Raw genomic sequence first — 16,213 nt, forward strand, 5'->3', positions numbered from 1 at the left:
CGACAAGCACTGCTCTGCGAGAAAGCGCACTTGCAGAATTTGGCATATCCCCGATTGCACGCAAGCCTTTGCCACGCTATAGCCTCTTCAGACCCAACCCTGCGTCCAACCCTGTGCCCACCCCCGTGCCCACCCCACGCCCACCCCCATGCCCACCCCTATGCCCGCCCCCGTGCCCACCCGCGTGCCCAGCCCTCTGCCCAGCCCTCTGCCCAGTCCCGTGCCCAGTCCTGCGCACAGTGGCCTTCGTCCTCTTCATAATTATACCAGAAATGATAGGCTACTATATCATGCTGTATCATGAAACCAAATGTAAGCGACATTATACGTCAAGCATGTAATCATTCTGTTGCAGCCAGCAGTTTTCCAGAAGGCTGATATTTGTATTAGACGCACCACTATACATCATCACCGAGGACGAAAATTGAATGTGCAGTACATTTCGAATAGCACCGGATGATGCAGTAAACCGGCATGAAAAGTCAAGGCAAGTAACCACCACATTATGGTAAACCTGTTTCTATGTGTTATAGGAAAACAAAAGACGCTTTTTATCTGAACGAACACTGGAGATACGGACTCGTTTTCCACATATATGGAGGTGCTCATGCGAGCCCATGCCCATGCCATCAGATTAAGTAATTTTTTTTTAGGTTCGTAAGATGGGCGGGTTGGCAGTGAGAACTGACTTTGAAAAATATAGTGGCACTAATATTTTTTAGTGCCTTTGAGGAGGATAGGACCACCTGTAGCCAACATCCACCCCATCATCTTCCTTCTCTTTTGCGTTACCGATGGAAGATCCCCACGCTAGCTTCGTGGAAGACGATCTGCAACTTGCTAGGGTAGAAATAGGATGCAAGGACGTGCTCTACTATGCCGCTGAAGACAGCGGTCTGAGCAACTCGCCTCCCCGTTTGAACAGCTCTCGCTTACGAAGCACTACGCCCGTATCCGGTGGGCTTAATTATTTAGAGAACGAGCCCACAAAAAAAAAGAAACAACAAAATGGCGGTATTCACTGTGGCAGAAGGGTTCTGTCCTCGCATTGAGTGAGTTCCGAGCCGAATGAATCGCTGAAGCGTTTTTTTTCCACCCAGAGAAATGTTTTGAACTAGTCCAAGATTCGGTGCCTGGTCGCCGTCAGATAAAGGCGGGCTACCGGGTCCTCCCAAGTGATACAATCGCTTTTCTTCCACGGAGCCTCCAAGAAAGGAGGAAAGCGCTGCTGCTTCATGGAGCTGCACCCACGCAGAAATGTAAGCGACCAGCGACGCGACGCTTTTCCCGCTCAGTGCCAGCAACGATACGTATAAACACGCAAAAACAGACAAACGAACGAACAAGAACGTATAAATAAAGAAAGCGCGGACAAGAGATGAGCGTTCGCGTAGGGGGGGAGCAGAGCCGCAAGAGGAGCGAGGCTAAATACTCCCCATTGTGTCCGGCCGTTCGCGCCGGTGTATCGCCGATGCAAGTGGCGGCATCGCCCGGCAATTTAGAGGCCGTGGAGTAAGGCTTAATGAAATTTGTTGCTCCGGAGAAAAGCAGCGCGTGGCTGGTTAGCGAAGGCTCTGCAGTCTCGGTGCTAGGAGAGGAAGGGAGCCCGGGCATTTGCATCGATTATTGCGGTAACGGCCGCTTGCCGCGGCAGCGATATGGTCACGTTTCCGACGCCCGTATCGCGAGCGCGCCGGTTCTCTGCGCGGTCGCGTCGCATCGCCTTTGTTCGATATGCGGCCACGCGCTGCCACCGCGCTTGTGCCTTTGTGCTCTTCGCTTGTGCCTTTGTCCTCCCTCACCCCCCCCCCCCCCCGTTTTCACACACGCACACACACACACACACACACACACTTCCACACACACACGCACGCACAACTAACAATCCTTCGGCGCTGCCGGCTAAAACTCGGCCGTCGGTATTGCGCGAACTTCTGCTGTATGGCTTCCCGTTTGAACGCGAAATAGCGCATTGCTCGATATTGCGAATTTCTGTGACCCTCTTTCCTTTATTTCTCGTCATTACTATGGCTCGCACTCTCGCTTTCTGTACGCGACGTCGATAATTGTGTGCAGTGCTGCTAAAACTATGGATCGTGTCGGGCAACTGGAGATCAGAGAAATATTCGTAGAAGAAAGAATATGCGTCTTCCTGCCCGTCTGTGATCGCCCTAAGGCGCAAACGTTCATGTGAACGTCGCACTGCGTGGCGCTGACTGAAAGAAAAAGGCTGCCCAATATATATATATATATATATATATATATATATATATATATATATATGCACACGTAACCTTTATGCGCGACTTCGCTTCCGCTCTTTTGCAGCATTCACACGTACTCCCCGCACGTTGGTAGGTGGTCAGCCTTGAAACGCGGCTAATCGGGTTAGTCTGCTGCGGTCTGTACTTGTAGAGTTTGAAATTGGGCGAACGTAGTTGTCGCTGGCGTAGTTCCCGTTACGTGGAGTTTAACGCTACCCAACCCCGTAAAGCTCAGCGGCCTAATGCAAAGCATACGGCTGGCGTTTTTGATATCCTATAAAGCAAATACCCAACCAGACTCCTGACTGGTTAACATCCCTGCCTTCCTATATTTCTCTCTCTCTCTCTCTCTCTCTATCGAGCCAGTCTTCATTCCTCCATTGTTGGGGAAACCGATAGCTAATAATTAAATTTCTGTACTAATGATTTATTAACCCAACATACCAGTGCTTTGTTTTTTAATAGGAGTTTACAGCCCAAAACATGATATAAAGTCGAAGAGGTCGTTCTAACCATGCTTCCTGCCGAACGGTGTTTGGATTTTGGGGAGTTAAATGTAGCAACAAACAATTAAGGTGTTAGAGAGAGAGAGAGAGAGAGAGAGAGAGAGAAATAACATTACTGACACGAGTGGATAGTCAGAATAATGAAATGGCCGTTTGTCTACCGTGCACTAGGCGAAGGGAGAGAGAAGTTGTAAATATGAAACGAAAACATTGTTAACCCGCAGCTTCGCCAAAGATGTTGCGAGCGGACGATTACCTACAAATGTTTACAAATTATGGCCGGTTACAACTCTAAGCCGGAAGCAAGACGGCGTCCAAGTCCACACGCGAGCCGTCTTTCGTGTTAATGAGAGGAAATCACATCGCAGTGTCTTCATCTTAAATGCCGCAGCAATTATGAGAAGTGACTGTCCGCGGACACGCAGTGATGCCGCCTCTTACAACGGTCCTAATGTTCCGCGCAGTCCGGACGCTTGTGATCACCACATCAGCATCCCTAAACCCATCCGCTGGCTGACGTCGACTCGGACTCGGCTCCGATGGTTCTGTTCTTTTTTTGCGAGGGAATGTTGAATGTTAACGAATCGTTGATGGCAACGCTGTTCACGTCTCGTACGATATAGTCCAGCTTGTAATAATCGTCTCAACGTATATCCCCACATAAATATGAAAGACCCGATTGCGGTGGCTCCGGAGCCATGACGTTCTGTTGCCTAGAACAAGGTCGAGGGCTGGATTCCCGACCGCGAAGGCTGCATTTCAATGGGAAGGAATGTAATAGAAGGCCCGTAATAAAGAAAGGTAGTCGAAATCGTTTCCGGATCGCGCAGCTACGGCGGCTCGCTTTTTTCTGTGTATGGCGCCGCAACGTTAATACCTCGGGGGCTCCTCTATCTAAACACAAGGAAAATTAGAAATGGTTTTATTGCGACAGAAACTATGAGGACACTCCAAGGTAACTTTTGCCGTCGTCGTCGGCGTCGCCGTGAGGTTTTGCATATGTTTAGGTATATATATGCTATGTGCCACGCCATAATATATGACGCGAGTCATATGTGGGGTTATAGTGCGACACCAATCGATCACTAATGTTTCTCATACCAGGTCTTACATTCTTGACAAAATTATTCGACAGAATTTTGAAAATGGCAGGCCACAAACAAATGCCATGAAACAAAATAGCGACAGCACATGCATTTTATCTTAAATCTCCTCAGACGCGAATATTAAAGTTCGAAACAATAAGATAGCTCGAATCTGAAAATGATGTAATTTTATTGGCGCGGCTGTGGACTACCTCTGGGACCGGCCCAGGAAATAGGTTTGAAACATACCCGATAGGGGAAAAATGGTGGTAACTCTAATTAATAAACATAAATAAAATTGTCCGTTGGGAGGACTCAAACAGAGGACCTCTTACACGACAGCTCGTTTTTACTTGGCTTACGTTTACTTCAATTCATTCTGCCACTACAGATACGAGTCTTACACTTCGTGTATAAATCTAACACGTTGCTATCGCATTCATTGCTTCCCCCTTACGGCAAAACTGTGATATTTCTTTCTCCGCAACCACTTGGCCGAATTTCATGAAGTCTGTTGAATTCAAGAGAAAAAGTTAAAATGTAGTGACTGTTGGAAACAAATTTTGGATTTAGGCCGTCGACATGTTTCTTGTGAAAATGGTTGAAAATCACGAATTTTCAGAAAACGAAACTATGTAGCTTAAAACTCTGTAGCTGAGCAAATAAATATGATATTACGATTATGTAAATTGCACCCAATTGTACATTTAACGCGGACAAAATTGGTGTAATATACATCACCCTTAAGTACACCACTAATGCGTGAGTAGGGCTTTTAAAATACTCCTGTAAACATTGTAACAAATTCACGTGAGGTATGCGTAATCACACTTAAGGTGTCTGCCTAGGATGTTCTAACGGATGCAGTTTAAAGAACTGTCATATCTGTTCTTCGCGCGAGTTACGCGATTTGTGAACTTCGTGCTTCTGTACTTTTTCAAAGTTACTGATTTTGGCAATATTTGTGAAACTATTCAGACCTTCCATTTCAATCCCGCTTCCCAAAATCACTAGATTATAACTTTATCTCTCAGAAGCAATTCATCTCGTTAAAATCGACCCAGGAGTAATCTCAGTAAAGTGTTTCTGCGCTTAACATGTATTTGAACAGGTGGCATTGGAGTTGAAGCCCCCCTCCCCCCTTCCTCTTGAACCCCGTAATTTTATTTTATTTAAAATTTTTAAACCTTAAAGAAAATTCAAAGTAGAATAAAAAAAGATAAGAATATATAAAAAAGATAAGATAATATACCCTGTGTATCACCATAACTTGTGTCAAAAGTTAAACATATGCAAGTGCTACGTAGCTAGGCAGAACCAAGGTAACGCTGTTAGCCGTCGCTTGGAGCAAGCCAGACTATTTGTTTTGCATTTAGCCTTGTCACAAAATTATTTGTTATTGAATAATCAAGTTCACTAAATATTACATTCAAAGGAAAAGTGTCCATGAGAAAATTGCAGACCACCCTGAAAAATTCCCAATCCAGCTTTGTTCTGTGCAATACGTGCTCCACGTAAAAGTTTTTTCCACGCCTGAAAGAAAGTCCGCGAAACACAACAAAGGGGGCCGCGGTCAGACTTTTGTTTTTCGGCTACGCAAAGAACATTCGCTCGGTTCTGTCCATCTACGCGGCACTGGCATATATATATATATATATATATATATATATATATATATATATATATATATATATATATATATATATATATATATATATATATATATATATATATATATATATATATATATATATATATATATATATATATATTACATTTTGGCTCATTATGTGGGACACATGGCACACATCAAAAGGTTTAAAGAAAATGCGAGAGATACAGCGCGCCCTAAGATTGAATGTTAAATGATGAAAACAAGCCGTTACAAAAGAAAATGAGAAAAAGAAATTGAAAAAGCGACTCCTGTTCAAAGAGCTTGAGCAAAAAAAAAATGAACAGCGGGCTAAGGAGCGACCGGAAGTGCCTCGTGAGAGGAAGCGTTCTGCCGGAAGCTCTGGACGCGTTGCAAAAGAACAATGAAAGGTGCAAAAAAAAAATTAAAGAGAAGAAAGAAACGGCCGTTCCTGAATTCCTCGGAGGTGGAGCCTAGAAGCACCACGGGTGGCGCTGATGGCCGGACATTTACGCGGACGTGATGTGTGGCCGCAGGTCGAGGCCGTCCACTGCGAGGCCATAGCCAAGCCATAGCCGAGCCACTGGGGCATCCATAACAGTGCCGCTTAGCTGTTTCCGAGGCACAGCGCCTCTTCTCTTTTCTTCTAGCGGGCCCATTGCGTTAATGGCTTATTTTTCTTCGGATATTTCTTGTTTTTTTTTTCGGAGTCACTTTGCCGAAGTAGTTTTTGCTTTGACGTTGATCTTTCGAGAAAGCAATCTGTTCTGCTTTGTGGGCGCCGTTTTCTGGCCTGTTCGTTCACCTTTGCGCAGGCGCGAAGATTTACGAGCCGTTGGTTTAAACTGCGACGTATGCACGACAGCACGCCTTGGCGAGCTTGTGCCACCCGTTTCAGCGAAGAATTTGGGCGATTCGAAAGAAAACAGCTAGTGCAGTAGAGGTAAGTGTTTCTTCTTTTTTCTCGTTTACATACCGTTAGCGCCGTCGACATATAGAACTGTGCAATACTCACTGATTATATCTCTCAAAGTGACTAAATTTAACTAGCTATAGTCTATAAGTGTGTAACTTCTGCGCCGTACTGAGATTGCGTAATTGAAGCCTGTCAGTAATTCGAGGCATATAGCAACTTTTGTAGGAATGCTGAGACTTTAGCAGGAGTTCTCGTATAACCGTTTTCGCAGTCAGCTACAAAACATAATTTGGTGTCACGCGTTGTTTTGTCACGATGGGCTCGTGGAACACTTTCTCAAGACCATGATGTAATGTGATCTGTATATGTATACGGTGCCAGTCCATCTGAAAGTAATTGGGTCCTGTGCTTGACGTAGACTGGTCATAACGATCGGGATTATGTAATAGGCTGATGATGATGCTGATGGCGCTGATATATGCCTATGTATAAGTCAAAGTACGGTGAGCTCGTAAAGAGCAAATGTCGCTAAACTGTACTTCCGTCTGTTTTGTTACAGGTTTTGAAATATTGCGGCTTGCTTATGTTCCTTATTATGGTAACACGTCGCCGCGAACAATAAAGACCGTCCGATCTGCCCGATGCAGTTATTGACATGCGAAAAAAGAGTGGTGGGTGTAGTCAGCGATGTATTCATTTTAGAACAACATCCAACAATTTTATGCGAAAACCGCAATGGCTTGCAAGGCACATAAATCAGGCCAGCACGCCCCACTTTTATGTAGACCTACATAGTGGAAATACTCTCGAAAATGGCATCATCATGGAGCTGAAAAGCAGAAATGGTGTTATAAAAGAAAGTGAAAAATAAGCGATGAAATGGGAAGATTACCAGTTCACAGTCGTATGAGTATTGGTTGCAATTTACGTAAGAAGCTTACGCGGACTGCCTGGCCGGCGTTCCCATCTATCATAGAACAACTACTGACTCCACTGAGCATTTCCTTAAATAGAAGATTGTCAGTCGCCAGCGCAACTGGCGCTGTCTTATTTTTCTATAAAATCTCTCTGAGATTTCTTTTTACTGAGGTCCTTCCTTCCACCCTTAAGAAAACTAGTCACATACACAAAACATTCCCTGTCGATGATTGACGCTTGAAGAAATAAACTTAGCTCTTCAGTCGAAATTGGGTAGCGGGGCAGTGCGGAGGGATCTAGGAGAAACCGGAGTGTTTATCGAAGAAAAAAAGAAAAACACAGAGCCTAGCGAACACTGTAGCAGACGACAAGAAAGGCCAGAGACGCAGACGCCATTGGCGAGCACAAAACCAACCGAGTAAAAACGTACGGTAGCAAATACATGATAGTTTATTTTTCTTCGGTCCATCATCAGAATGCATACAAACGGCTGCAGCCTCCCGCCAATATCAGTCACAAAGTGCCCACGATGGAAGATTTGTGAATATATGCCATGCCGTAGTGGAGAAGCCAGGAACAGTGAAGGTGCACCATTGCAGACGACGCGAACAGCGTCGTTAACAAGGGGGGGGGGGGGGGGCAGCCGATGGAAAGCAAGTCGAGCGATGGAGCTACTGAAAGCGTGCCGTAAGTGCATAAACAACCGGTTGATCGGCAACACTTACGTAAATAAAGAAAAAAAAAACTTGCTTTCGCGCTACATATGTAACCCCGGATGCTAAAGATTATGGGTGTACGATAAGCTAACCCACCGTGACAGGTATACAGCCGGCTCTAGGGGCACCTTATAGAATATGTCAAATATGCAGCAACAGCAACAAACTCACTGCGGTCGTGAAGAAAGTCGGAGATGAGCAGACGACAAAAAAAAAAAAATTAATAACACGGGTCAGAAACTGCCTGCCAGACATCGTGCTGCAAAATTGAGAAACGGTGCTCTTGCGAATTCCAGTAAAGCGCAATAAGCCATTTCGGTAGATCATCCACGTCTGTGTAAATAATGTCAGCGCCCGCGTGAAAATCGGACGCAGGATGCTCTTAAGTACAGATTTACGCAAACCGGAGCTCAAAGAGCACCGTGGCAGGATACCAGGAGTACGGCTGCAGCAAAAAATAAATTTCAAACGACGCATGCAAACCGGCGAAGAAAGCAGCAGACGACGAAAAAAAGAGTGGCGTAACAAACTACCAGACGATCGAGGCAGACGAAAAAATGAAAGAAGGGAAGAGCAGACGACACGCGCGACGCGAAAGTAGCTCCAACCCCATTGTGAGAAAGAAAATAATGCGTAACGCGCCCCAAAAACCACCGACATAAATCGCCCGTGTTGCTTGGTAGAAGGAAGCACACGCTTGAAAGCGCCCCCCCACTCCCTTTTTCAAGCTTTCCTTCCTAGACACCCTTTCGCCTGTTGCTTATCTGAACGAGGCAGGCGGCGTCGCCGGCGAGAATGGCTTTTAGTCGCTCGCTGCCTCCCTACACCCTTGTTCCCTAAAGAAACGCCATTTCCCCGGGAGTCTCTAAGATGACGTCACGTCTCGGAGCGTTCGCTCTGCGATTCAGTTGCCCAGCTTGGGGGGCTGCATACCACGGGGAGAGAAAATGTGTGCCTGCGGACCACCCACGGGCGCAGAGAAGGGTACTGCAGTTCCCGAAAATCGGTATATCGCGGCTGGCGGGTCGACCAGCTTATATGCGATCACGCACGTCGCTTTGTAGACGTGCGGATGACGAGAACAGGGTCGCTGAAAGGCAGGGGTTCTGATCATCTTCCGTGAAGCCGAGCGTCTGATGACGCCGTTAGCTTTAAGCGGTTCCTGCGAGGGAAGTGGCTCGGGCAACGAAAAAGAAAAAAAAAAAAGACACAGGACGTTTTTTTTTTTTTAATGCCTTTCGTTGTTTTTTTAAGGACGTCCGAAGTTGTTACAAACAGAACTTACCAGCACCTCGTAAATGATTGCGTATATTTTTTTTCTTCCTTTTCTATGGTGGAGGTGTGCATAGTTTTATTAATGTAGCTACTTCTGGTGAAAGTGAATAAGCGATTATCCATTCTCAGCATCACAATTTGGCCCAAGACTCGCTTCTACATCCTAATTTTAGTGAAACGCCATCAGTAACATGTTTTTACGTTTTAAAGTTAAATTTGCTTTCGATTTGCTTCGAAGTATGGCTTCGCATATTCCTTAGGTTTCAACTTAATTGTGTCAACTTCATTGGAACTGCGCACCAACTCTGACGCCGATAGAGGCCGGATACTCCACGGTTGCGTCAATCAGCAAAAATGTTTACTGTCAATTTAATCAAGCCTTTACTACCTGTAGTTAGTCGCCTATTGGACATACGTTCGGTGTTGCCCCTTAGTCCCAGAACGATAAGGATAACAAGAAAGGTAGATAGGTTAACCAGATTACCATTCCGTTTCCTCGCTCGCGATTCTGGAAAGTGCAAAAAGCTTAAAACAAGGGCAAAAAACAGAGTGAAAAACATTGATCGATAGACCGATAGATAGATAGAAATGAGATCAAGTACCACTTGAAGTGCATTTAATTCCAGCCGATCGCTAACGTTGTTCAGCAGGAAAGAAATTGAACTCGATACTGAGCCGCAAAATTCTGATAACGTAGCGGTCTGCAGCCGGTGCTGCATACGTAAGCGGTGTGCGAAGCTACAGTAAACGGTGCTATCCACTCGACTGCAGAGCAGTTCATTTGCAGGCACTCTTGAAGAGCTGTCCTAAGAGCACGTGTCAATTCTACGGTGGATGCCTTGGCTGTGCGAAAATGTCTAACTTTTTTTTTTTTGCTTCATCCCATTTCTCCGTAATAGGCATATAAACCCACGGCACAGAGACAGGGACACAATGGGCCTCTGAAGTCCGTCTCCTAAAATTTTTGCGGTCCAGTTTTGCGTTCTGTTACCGGAGACACTCACCGAGTCCGGCCGGTCCGTAGACGAAGAGGCAGGCATCCGTTCCGTTCACGACGGCCTGAACCAGCTCTGTCAGGGCGCTGGAGCAGACCTCCGCCTGCGGGATGGTCCGGTGGGTTGGAAATTGAGAGAGAGAGAGAGAGAGAGAGAGAGAGAGAGAGAGAGAGAGAGAGAGAGAAATCCTTAACCGATTGTCTACCAAACGTGACGACAGGTTACTGAAGGCAAATTAATGCCTCATTACAGGGTGTTCCAGGTATTATGCTCCAAGTTAACTAAAGAAAGGAACGAAAGAAGAAAAAGCTTTCGATTCGGTTGCAACCACTTGTATGTTGTTAGCATTTCCCTGCAGCAGCCTGCAGTATATTGTTGGTTCTTGCAAATTAATTAGTTTCTAATAAGTGATTAGCTACCTTTTCACTTTTTGCACTAACATGTAGAGAAACGCCGAATCTGATTTGTTATATTTCGCGTGCTTTGAACTCGCTTGCGTGAAAAGGGCCATGCAGGCGACAGCGTGCCGCAAGTAATGGAAATTAAAAAAAAGAAAATTCTTGGTTTTACGTGCTAGAGCCACAATCTGATCATGAGGCAGGCCGTTATGGAGGACTTCGGAATAATTTTAACCTCCTGGAGTTCTTTAACGTGCACCTAAGTTCTAAGTGCAGAAACGTTTTTTTTTTTTTGCATTTCGCCCCCAACGAAATGCAGCCGCGGCAACAGATATCGCACCCGCACGTCGAGTTGGGCAGTGCCACGCAGTAACCAGCGGTTTATCGCGGAAGGTGCAGTTGATTTGTCCTCCGCCACCAACGGTGAGCAATGGAAAGGTTTGCTGTTAACTAACCCAAAATATCGCGGTTCCTATCCTACGTAAGTGGCGCCTCCACCAACGTCTGCAGTTTTTTTTTTTTGTGTGTGTGTGATCCGGCAGGTACACAGCATACACAGGAGGCTAACGCTACGTTTCTTGCACTGATTGTCAATACGTAGAGTTATAGCGCACCAAATCTGTCTTCGTATAGACTTCTATTTCTGGCTTAAGGTCCTCCTACTGCCCGTAGACAAATAGTCGTTAACAAAGTGTTTCTTTTCGCCTATTGTGCACACCTGACTTCCGAAAGCGTGTTTCGCTGAAAGTCCTCCATAAAAAACTGGAAGATCATAAGCCCATGGACTGTTCGGAGACGTTCTGTAAAGTTCACCAAAAATACGTCTACAAGGTTTCTATGGATTTTCCTACTAAATGTTTGCAAGGAGCGCACCTGTGTCGCATGCTTGAATGAGCCCACTTTCTTTGGAATATTCTGGTTTATTTACTTCCGAACGGGCTGCTTGCAAAAAGACCAAAATTTGTGGGCGAACAGTGTAAGGCCGCTAAAGACGCTTTATAGACTGCATAAAATAAACGTGTATAGACTTTTCATAGACAAAATCGAATACGTTTTTGTGCCCCTGTGTGGCATACTTGGATGAGCCCACTTTCTTCGGAATATTCTGGTTTTACTTTCGAACAGCCTGCTCGTAGAAAGACCAACATTTGTGGACGAACAGTGCAAGGCCATAGGCCCGGCAGGCTGTCTAAAGACGCTTTATAGACGCCACAAAATGAAGGCGTGTAGGCCTTATATAGACAAAATTGAATACGTTTTTTTTGTTGTTCTTGCGACGAGCGTACCTGTGTTGCGTCCTGCGAGAAGACGGCGTCGAAGGCGAACATCTTTGGTGCCGCTACGCCCGTCAGTCGGGCGGGCGCGGAGGATGGAGAGCTCGGAGTGGTCGCCTCGTCGCCCGAGGACGCCCTGTCAGCGCCGCCGCTGCAGCTGCCGCTTACGGCAGGGTCGTACAATGTCACCTGCACGTTTAGTTAGCTTTGGTCATGCACCTACCCCGTACCAACGTTCCCGCTGGACGCCTCAGCCTCAGCCGGGTACTCTAGTCGGTTTCGGAACGAGGTGTCCTTGACGCGCAAGGGTAATGTCCCGCGTCACCGCTTTCGTAACGAGTAGCATGACAAGAGAGCCGGTAGGCTCTCCTGTCAAGAGAGGGTTTCATGGTCTAGAAATTGTGTATAAAGTAGCGATGGAGTCTCGACGTAAGTAGCATTAGTGAAGACTAGCGAATAAGGCAATCAGATATAACCGCCAAGAAAAGCGCTGACTCATCTACGCTCAAGTTTCCCACAGATACGTCATTTTTTCGGCGTATTTTCTTTCGATACAATGTCTGAATGCGGCAGACGTTGGTTATCTGTATTGTACGGTCAAGAGCTGGTTAAACACTCTAGCAAAGGGAAAAGACGCCACCGATCTCATTCACTAACGAGTCGACTCATTCAGACTCATGCCAAACCTGGCAAGAGAGTACCCCAGAGTAGCATACCAGAGTCGGGGTATGGGCGAATCGAATTGAGTGTGAACTGGCTAACCTTTTTTTTTTCTTTGGTGCGTCGATTTGATACCGACTGAGTGCCAATCCGATACTTAGTTAGTTAGCGTGAACTGATTTTGCGCGAGTCGACGTGGCCTCAGGGATGCGTGGGTGCCAGATGCGAGCAGGTCGCGCAGAGTCTGGGTTGCGTCTGCCACTGATCGGGTCGAGTCGATTCCGAGTGTTTTGAGCATGCTGGAGTCGAGCAGGTCGAATTGAGCGAGTGTCGAGCGAAGGCTTCCGTATATACGAACAGCTCACCTGTTTCTTGCGCGAATCCAGTTGGAGGAAGCTGGAGGGTCCGCCGACCGTGGCTCCAGGTTCGTGGGCCGGAGAATGCGACGGCGTCGAGCAGGTCGACGGGCACTCCCCAGCGGTTGACGCAGCAGGGCACACTCGAAGCATTACTTTCACCTGCGCAGCAAGAAAATTAAAGAAAACGAATAAACGGAAGTTTAGGGAACGGTTTGCATTTTGAATAGCCGGGGCGCGAACGTGTCTACAAAAAGAGAAGTAACGACATTTTAACGGATGCATGCAAACGCTTAGTGTACTATGGGCATACATTAGGAACAGTGTGAGCTGAAAGCAAACAATTCTAAAGGCCCCACAAAGAATGCAAGTGCAGTGATGTAGAGTTCTTTCCAAATTTTATTGTTAACAGCGGGCGTTAGAACTTCAGTAAAACGCACTTGAAGCGACCCGCTAGTATGTACATATTCGCTGCACATTGGTCGCTACCTCTGTTGGCATAAGTGCGCGGATACCTAGGAAGATCGCCTTTAAAAAGGAGGACGACCCGGACAAAGCTGCAATATTCATTGGTTAATGAATGTGGATGAATCAATTGATGGATGTATGTGCGGGCGCACGCGTGTACCGGGTGTTTCCCAAAAAGTGTCCGAAATTCCCCAACGTGAGGGAAGATTAGATGTCCAATGCTTTCCACTACGTATGCGCAACTTGAAAAATGACTCGACGTAGTAACTTCACAAAAAATTATGCAAATTAGACTTGTTGTCTCTTTTTAAACAAAATAGTCATGTGATTAATCACGATGAGGGCATTGAAGCGCGGTATCTGTAAGAATCCCGAAAAAAAAAAAGTTCCGGCAGAATCAATTATGCGTTGATGTCGCTGCGAGCGATAGCTTGCGCATTGCGACAGAAGAGACGTGCTGCCAGATTTCAGAATAGAGGACAGACACCGCTCGAAACCAAATTGAAGCGATCCAGTGTATCTGGAAGTATTCGCTGCCTGTGTAGCAAAAACCGACTGTGTTTCGTAGGAACTAGTGTTACAGTGAGTTTACTGAGGTCTCTCTAACGCGTATCGACGATATATCCTTTCTTTTAGGGGGGGGCGGGGGTCTACAGTATTCAAATTTTCATTTAACGGAAAAAAAAAACTTACACAACTCGGAAATGTCACGCCAGTACTCCTTTAGTGCATACGGCATACGACGTTAACCGGTTAAATGAGAACTCGTCTCCATCGCCCTACTTTCGAATGGACCCCCGCCCTCCAAGCAATGCCAGCCCATTACAGCACTTCCGGGATCGTTTCTGTTTGTAAACACGCGTAAACCCGGGTAGGGGGGATGGGGGGGGGCAAACTCACGAATGCTTGGGTAGTATATGGTATCGGCCTCTTTGTCTCGGCAGCGTAATGGAAGGTCGAGGCAAAACACGCACAAAGCGACCTACCGTACTAAACGCGAGAAGATCGAGTAATAGAGCTCCTGCGCCCATTTCCCGAAGGCCGCCGCTGTGCGCCGTAATATAACGGGCGCGTGATATCGTGCACGACGCGCAGTCGAGACGAGGTCCGTAACTCTTCCCGGTAAAACGGGGAGACCCTTCAGTCCCAAACAACACCCCCCCCCCCCCCCGTGATCGAGGGACAAAGGGGAAAGAAAGGGGAAACGGGAGGGGGAGAAGTCGGCAGAAGCGTCCCGGAGGCAAGCCGCGGTGATACCGCCAGAGGACTCTGTGGGAGCGAGGCAAGAAGACGAATCCGAAGACCTCGGGACAAAACACCTACGGCGACGCTTGGGAGAGGCAAGGGGCGCCTCATCTCAGAACGCAGTTGAACTGCGCTTTTCCAGGCAATGGCTATAAGGTCTCGCCCCCTGGCGGCAAGTAGGAACACTAGGAGGAGCAGCGACAACAACAACGTTTGACAACGTAATCAAAAACAAGACAAGCTGAGAAAGGAGCCGAGGAAGGCGAACGCAGGCGTAGAGGCAATAGACCGAGAGGAAGCGAGCGGCGGAGTGGTACAAACAAGACTAGCGGACAGGAAGAGCGAAACAGGAAGAGGAAGAGGAAGAATAAAAAGGAAAGGAGGTGGTGGGAGAAGCGGCTGTGGGAGAAAGGGCGGCATTTCCCCGAATAGGAGCAACTACAGAGTGTGCCGGCTCGCAAGCATGGTCGACCGCCTCCTCACCGCGCCTTGCGCGGGAGCCCCCGTTTCAGGGAGCATCGCTGGTTTCCCTCGGCCGCGCCCACGAATCGCCGCAGCTATTACGGCAGATGACGATGCGACGCACCCGTGGCAGGCGAGCACTCGCGTAGCACTCGGAGCGACCCTACGCGCCCCCTGGTGGCCGTAAGCGAGAACAAATAAACCTACTAAAACTGCGGACGCCCAGACTGTTCAGTGTGGGGAGAAAAAAAAAGAATAGCAGTTGCGCCCAGAGTCGCTTGGGCGTTTGTAGTCCTCGGTGGCTTCATCTGTGTTCTCTCTGGCGAGAGACAAGTGCCTCCACCTTCCGTCTTTCTTGCTATCTCCGTGTACTATATACGCTCTGCTGCTGAGCCTACTTTTCGTGCGAAGGACAGCGGATGAGTAGCACTTTTTTTTTTGTTTAGTACAGGCGACAGCGTTAATAAAGCGGCGGAGAAGAAGAGCTAGGCGCTCACTCGGACGTACACCACACGTGCCTGGCTTGTTGTTATTGTTCTTTATGGGAGGCCAAGTCAGATTGGTTCCAGAATTGGTTAGTCTAACGGCTTCGGCATCGCTGGACGTTGGACGAGTCCACTCGGATAGGGGCACGGACACCGTGAATGAATGAGCGGGCAAAGCACGAGAAAGTCGTTGGTTAGACAAAGAGAGATAGGAAGAGAGCGACGGGACACATGATATTTTCGCATCGGGTCACGTGCCTATAATCGGGCCCGCACTTGTTGGAAATAGGCGGGTAAGGGGGAAGACAAAGGACGCGTAGCGGCCGGGAAGGAGGCACGGAAAGAGCCAGTCATGAAGGGTGTCTCGCGGGACGCAGTATAAGGGTCTGATGTAGGAGCCAATTGAGTAGCTGGCTGCGGGGGACGCAATGTACGTTGGATGGTCGAGGAAAGTTCCGGGAACGGGGAGGAGGGGGTGGAACTGCTGGTAGGGGCATGGATTGAACGACACCTTATTGGGCTCTTGTTAAAGACGAGGACAAACGGATACTTTTCTT

General features: G+C 47.3%; 1 protein-coding gene across 1 annotated transcript in view; it reads right to left on the reverse strand.

Moving 5' to 3' along the window:
• Positions 1–16,213, reverse strand: part of LOC142587983 (uncharacterized) — a 456,185-nt gene that overhangs the window by 81,272 nt on the left and 358,700 nt on the right. The window contains exons 5-7 of the mRNA XM_075699392.1: positions 13,006–13,158; positions 11,993–12,169; positions 10,318–10,411 (exon numbers count right to left, since the gene is read on the reverse strand). Of these exons, the coding sequence (XP_075555507.1) occupies positions 10,318–10,411; positions 11,993–12,169; positions 13,006–13,158 (424 nt within the window). The remainder of the gene's footprint in view (positions 1–10,317; positions 10,412–11,992; positions 12,170–13,005; positions 13,159–16,213) is intronic.

The sequence above is a fragment of the Dermacentor variabilis genome, chromosome 7 (assembly GCF_050947875.1).
Source record: "Dermacentor variabilis isolate Ectoservices chromosome 7, ASM5094787v1, whole genome shotgun sequence".
Lineage (NCBI taxonomy): Eukaryota > Metazoa > Arthropoda > Arachnida > Ixodida > Ixodidae > Dermacentor > Dermacentor variabilis.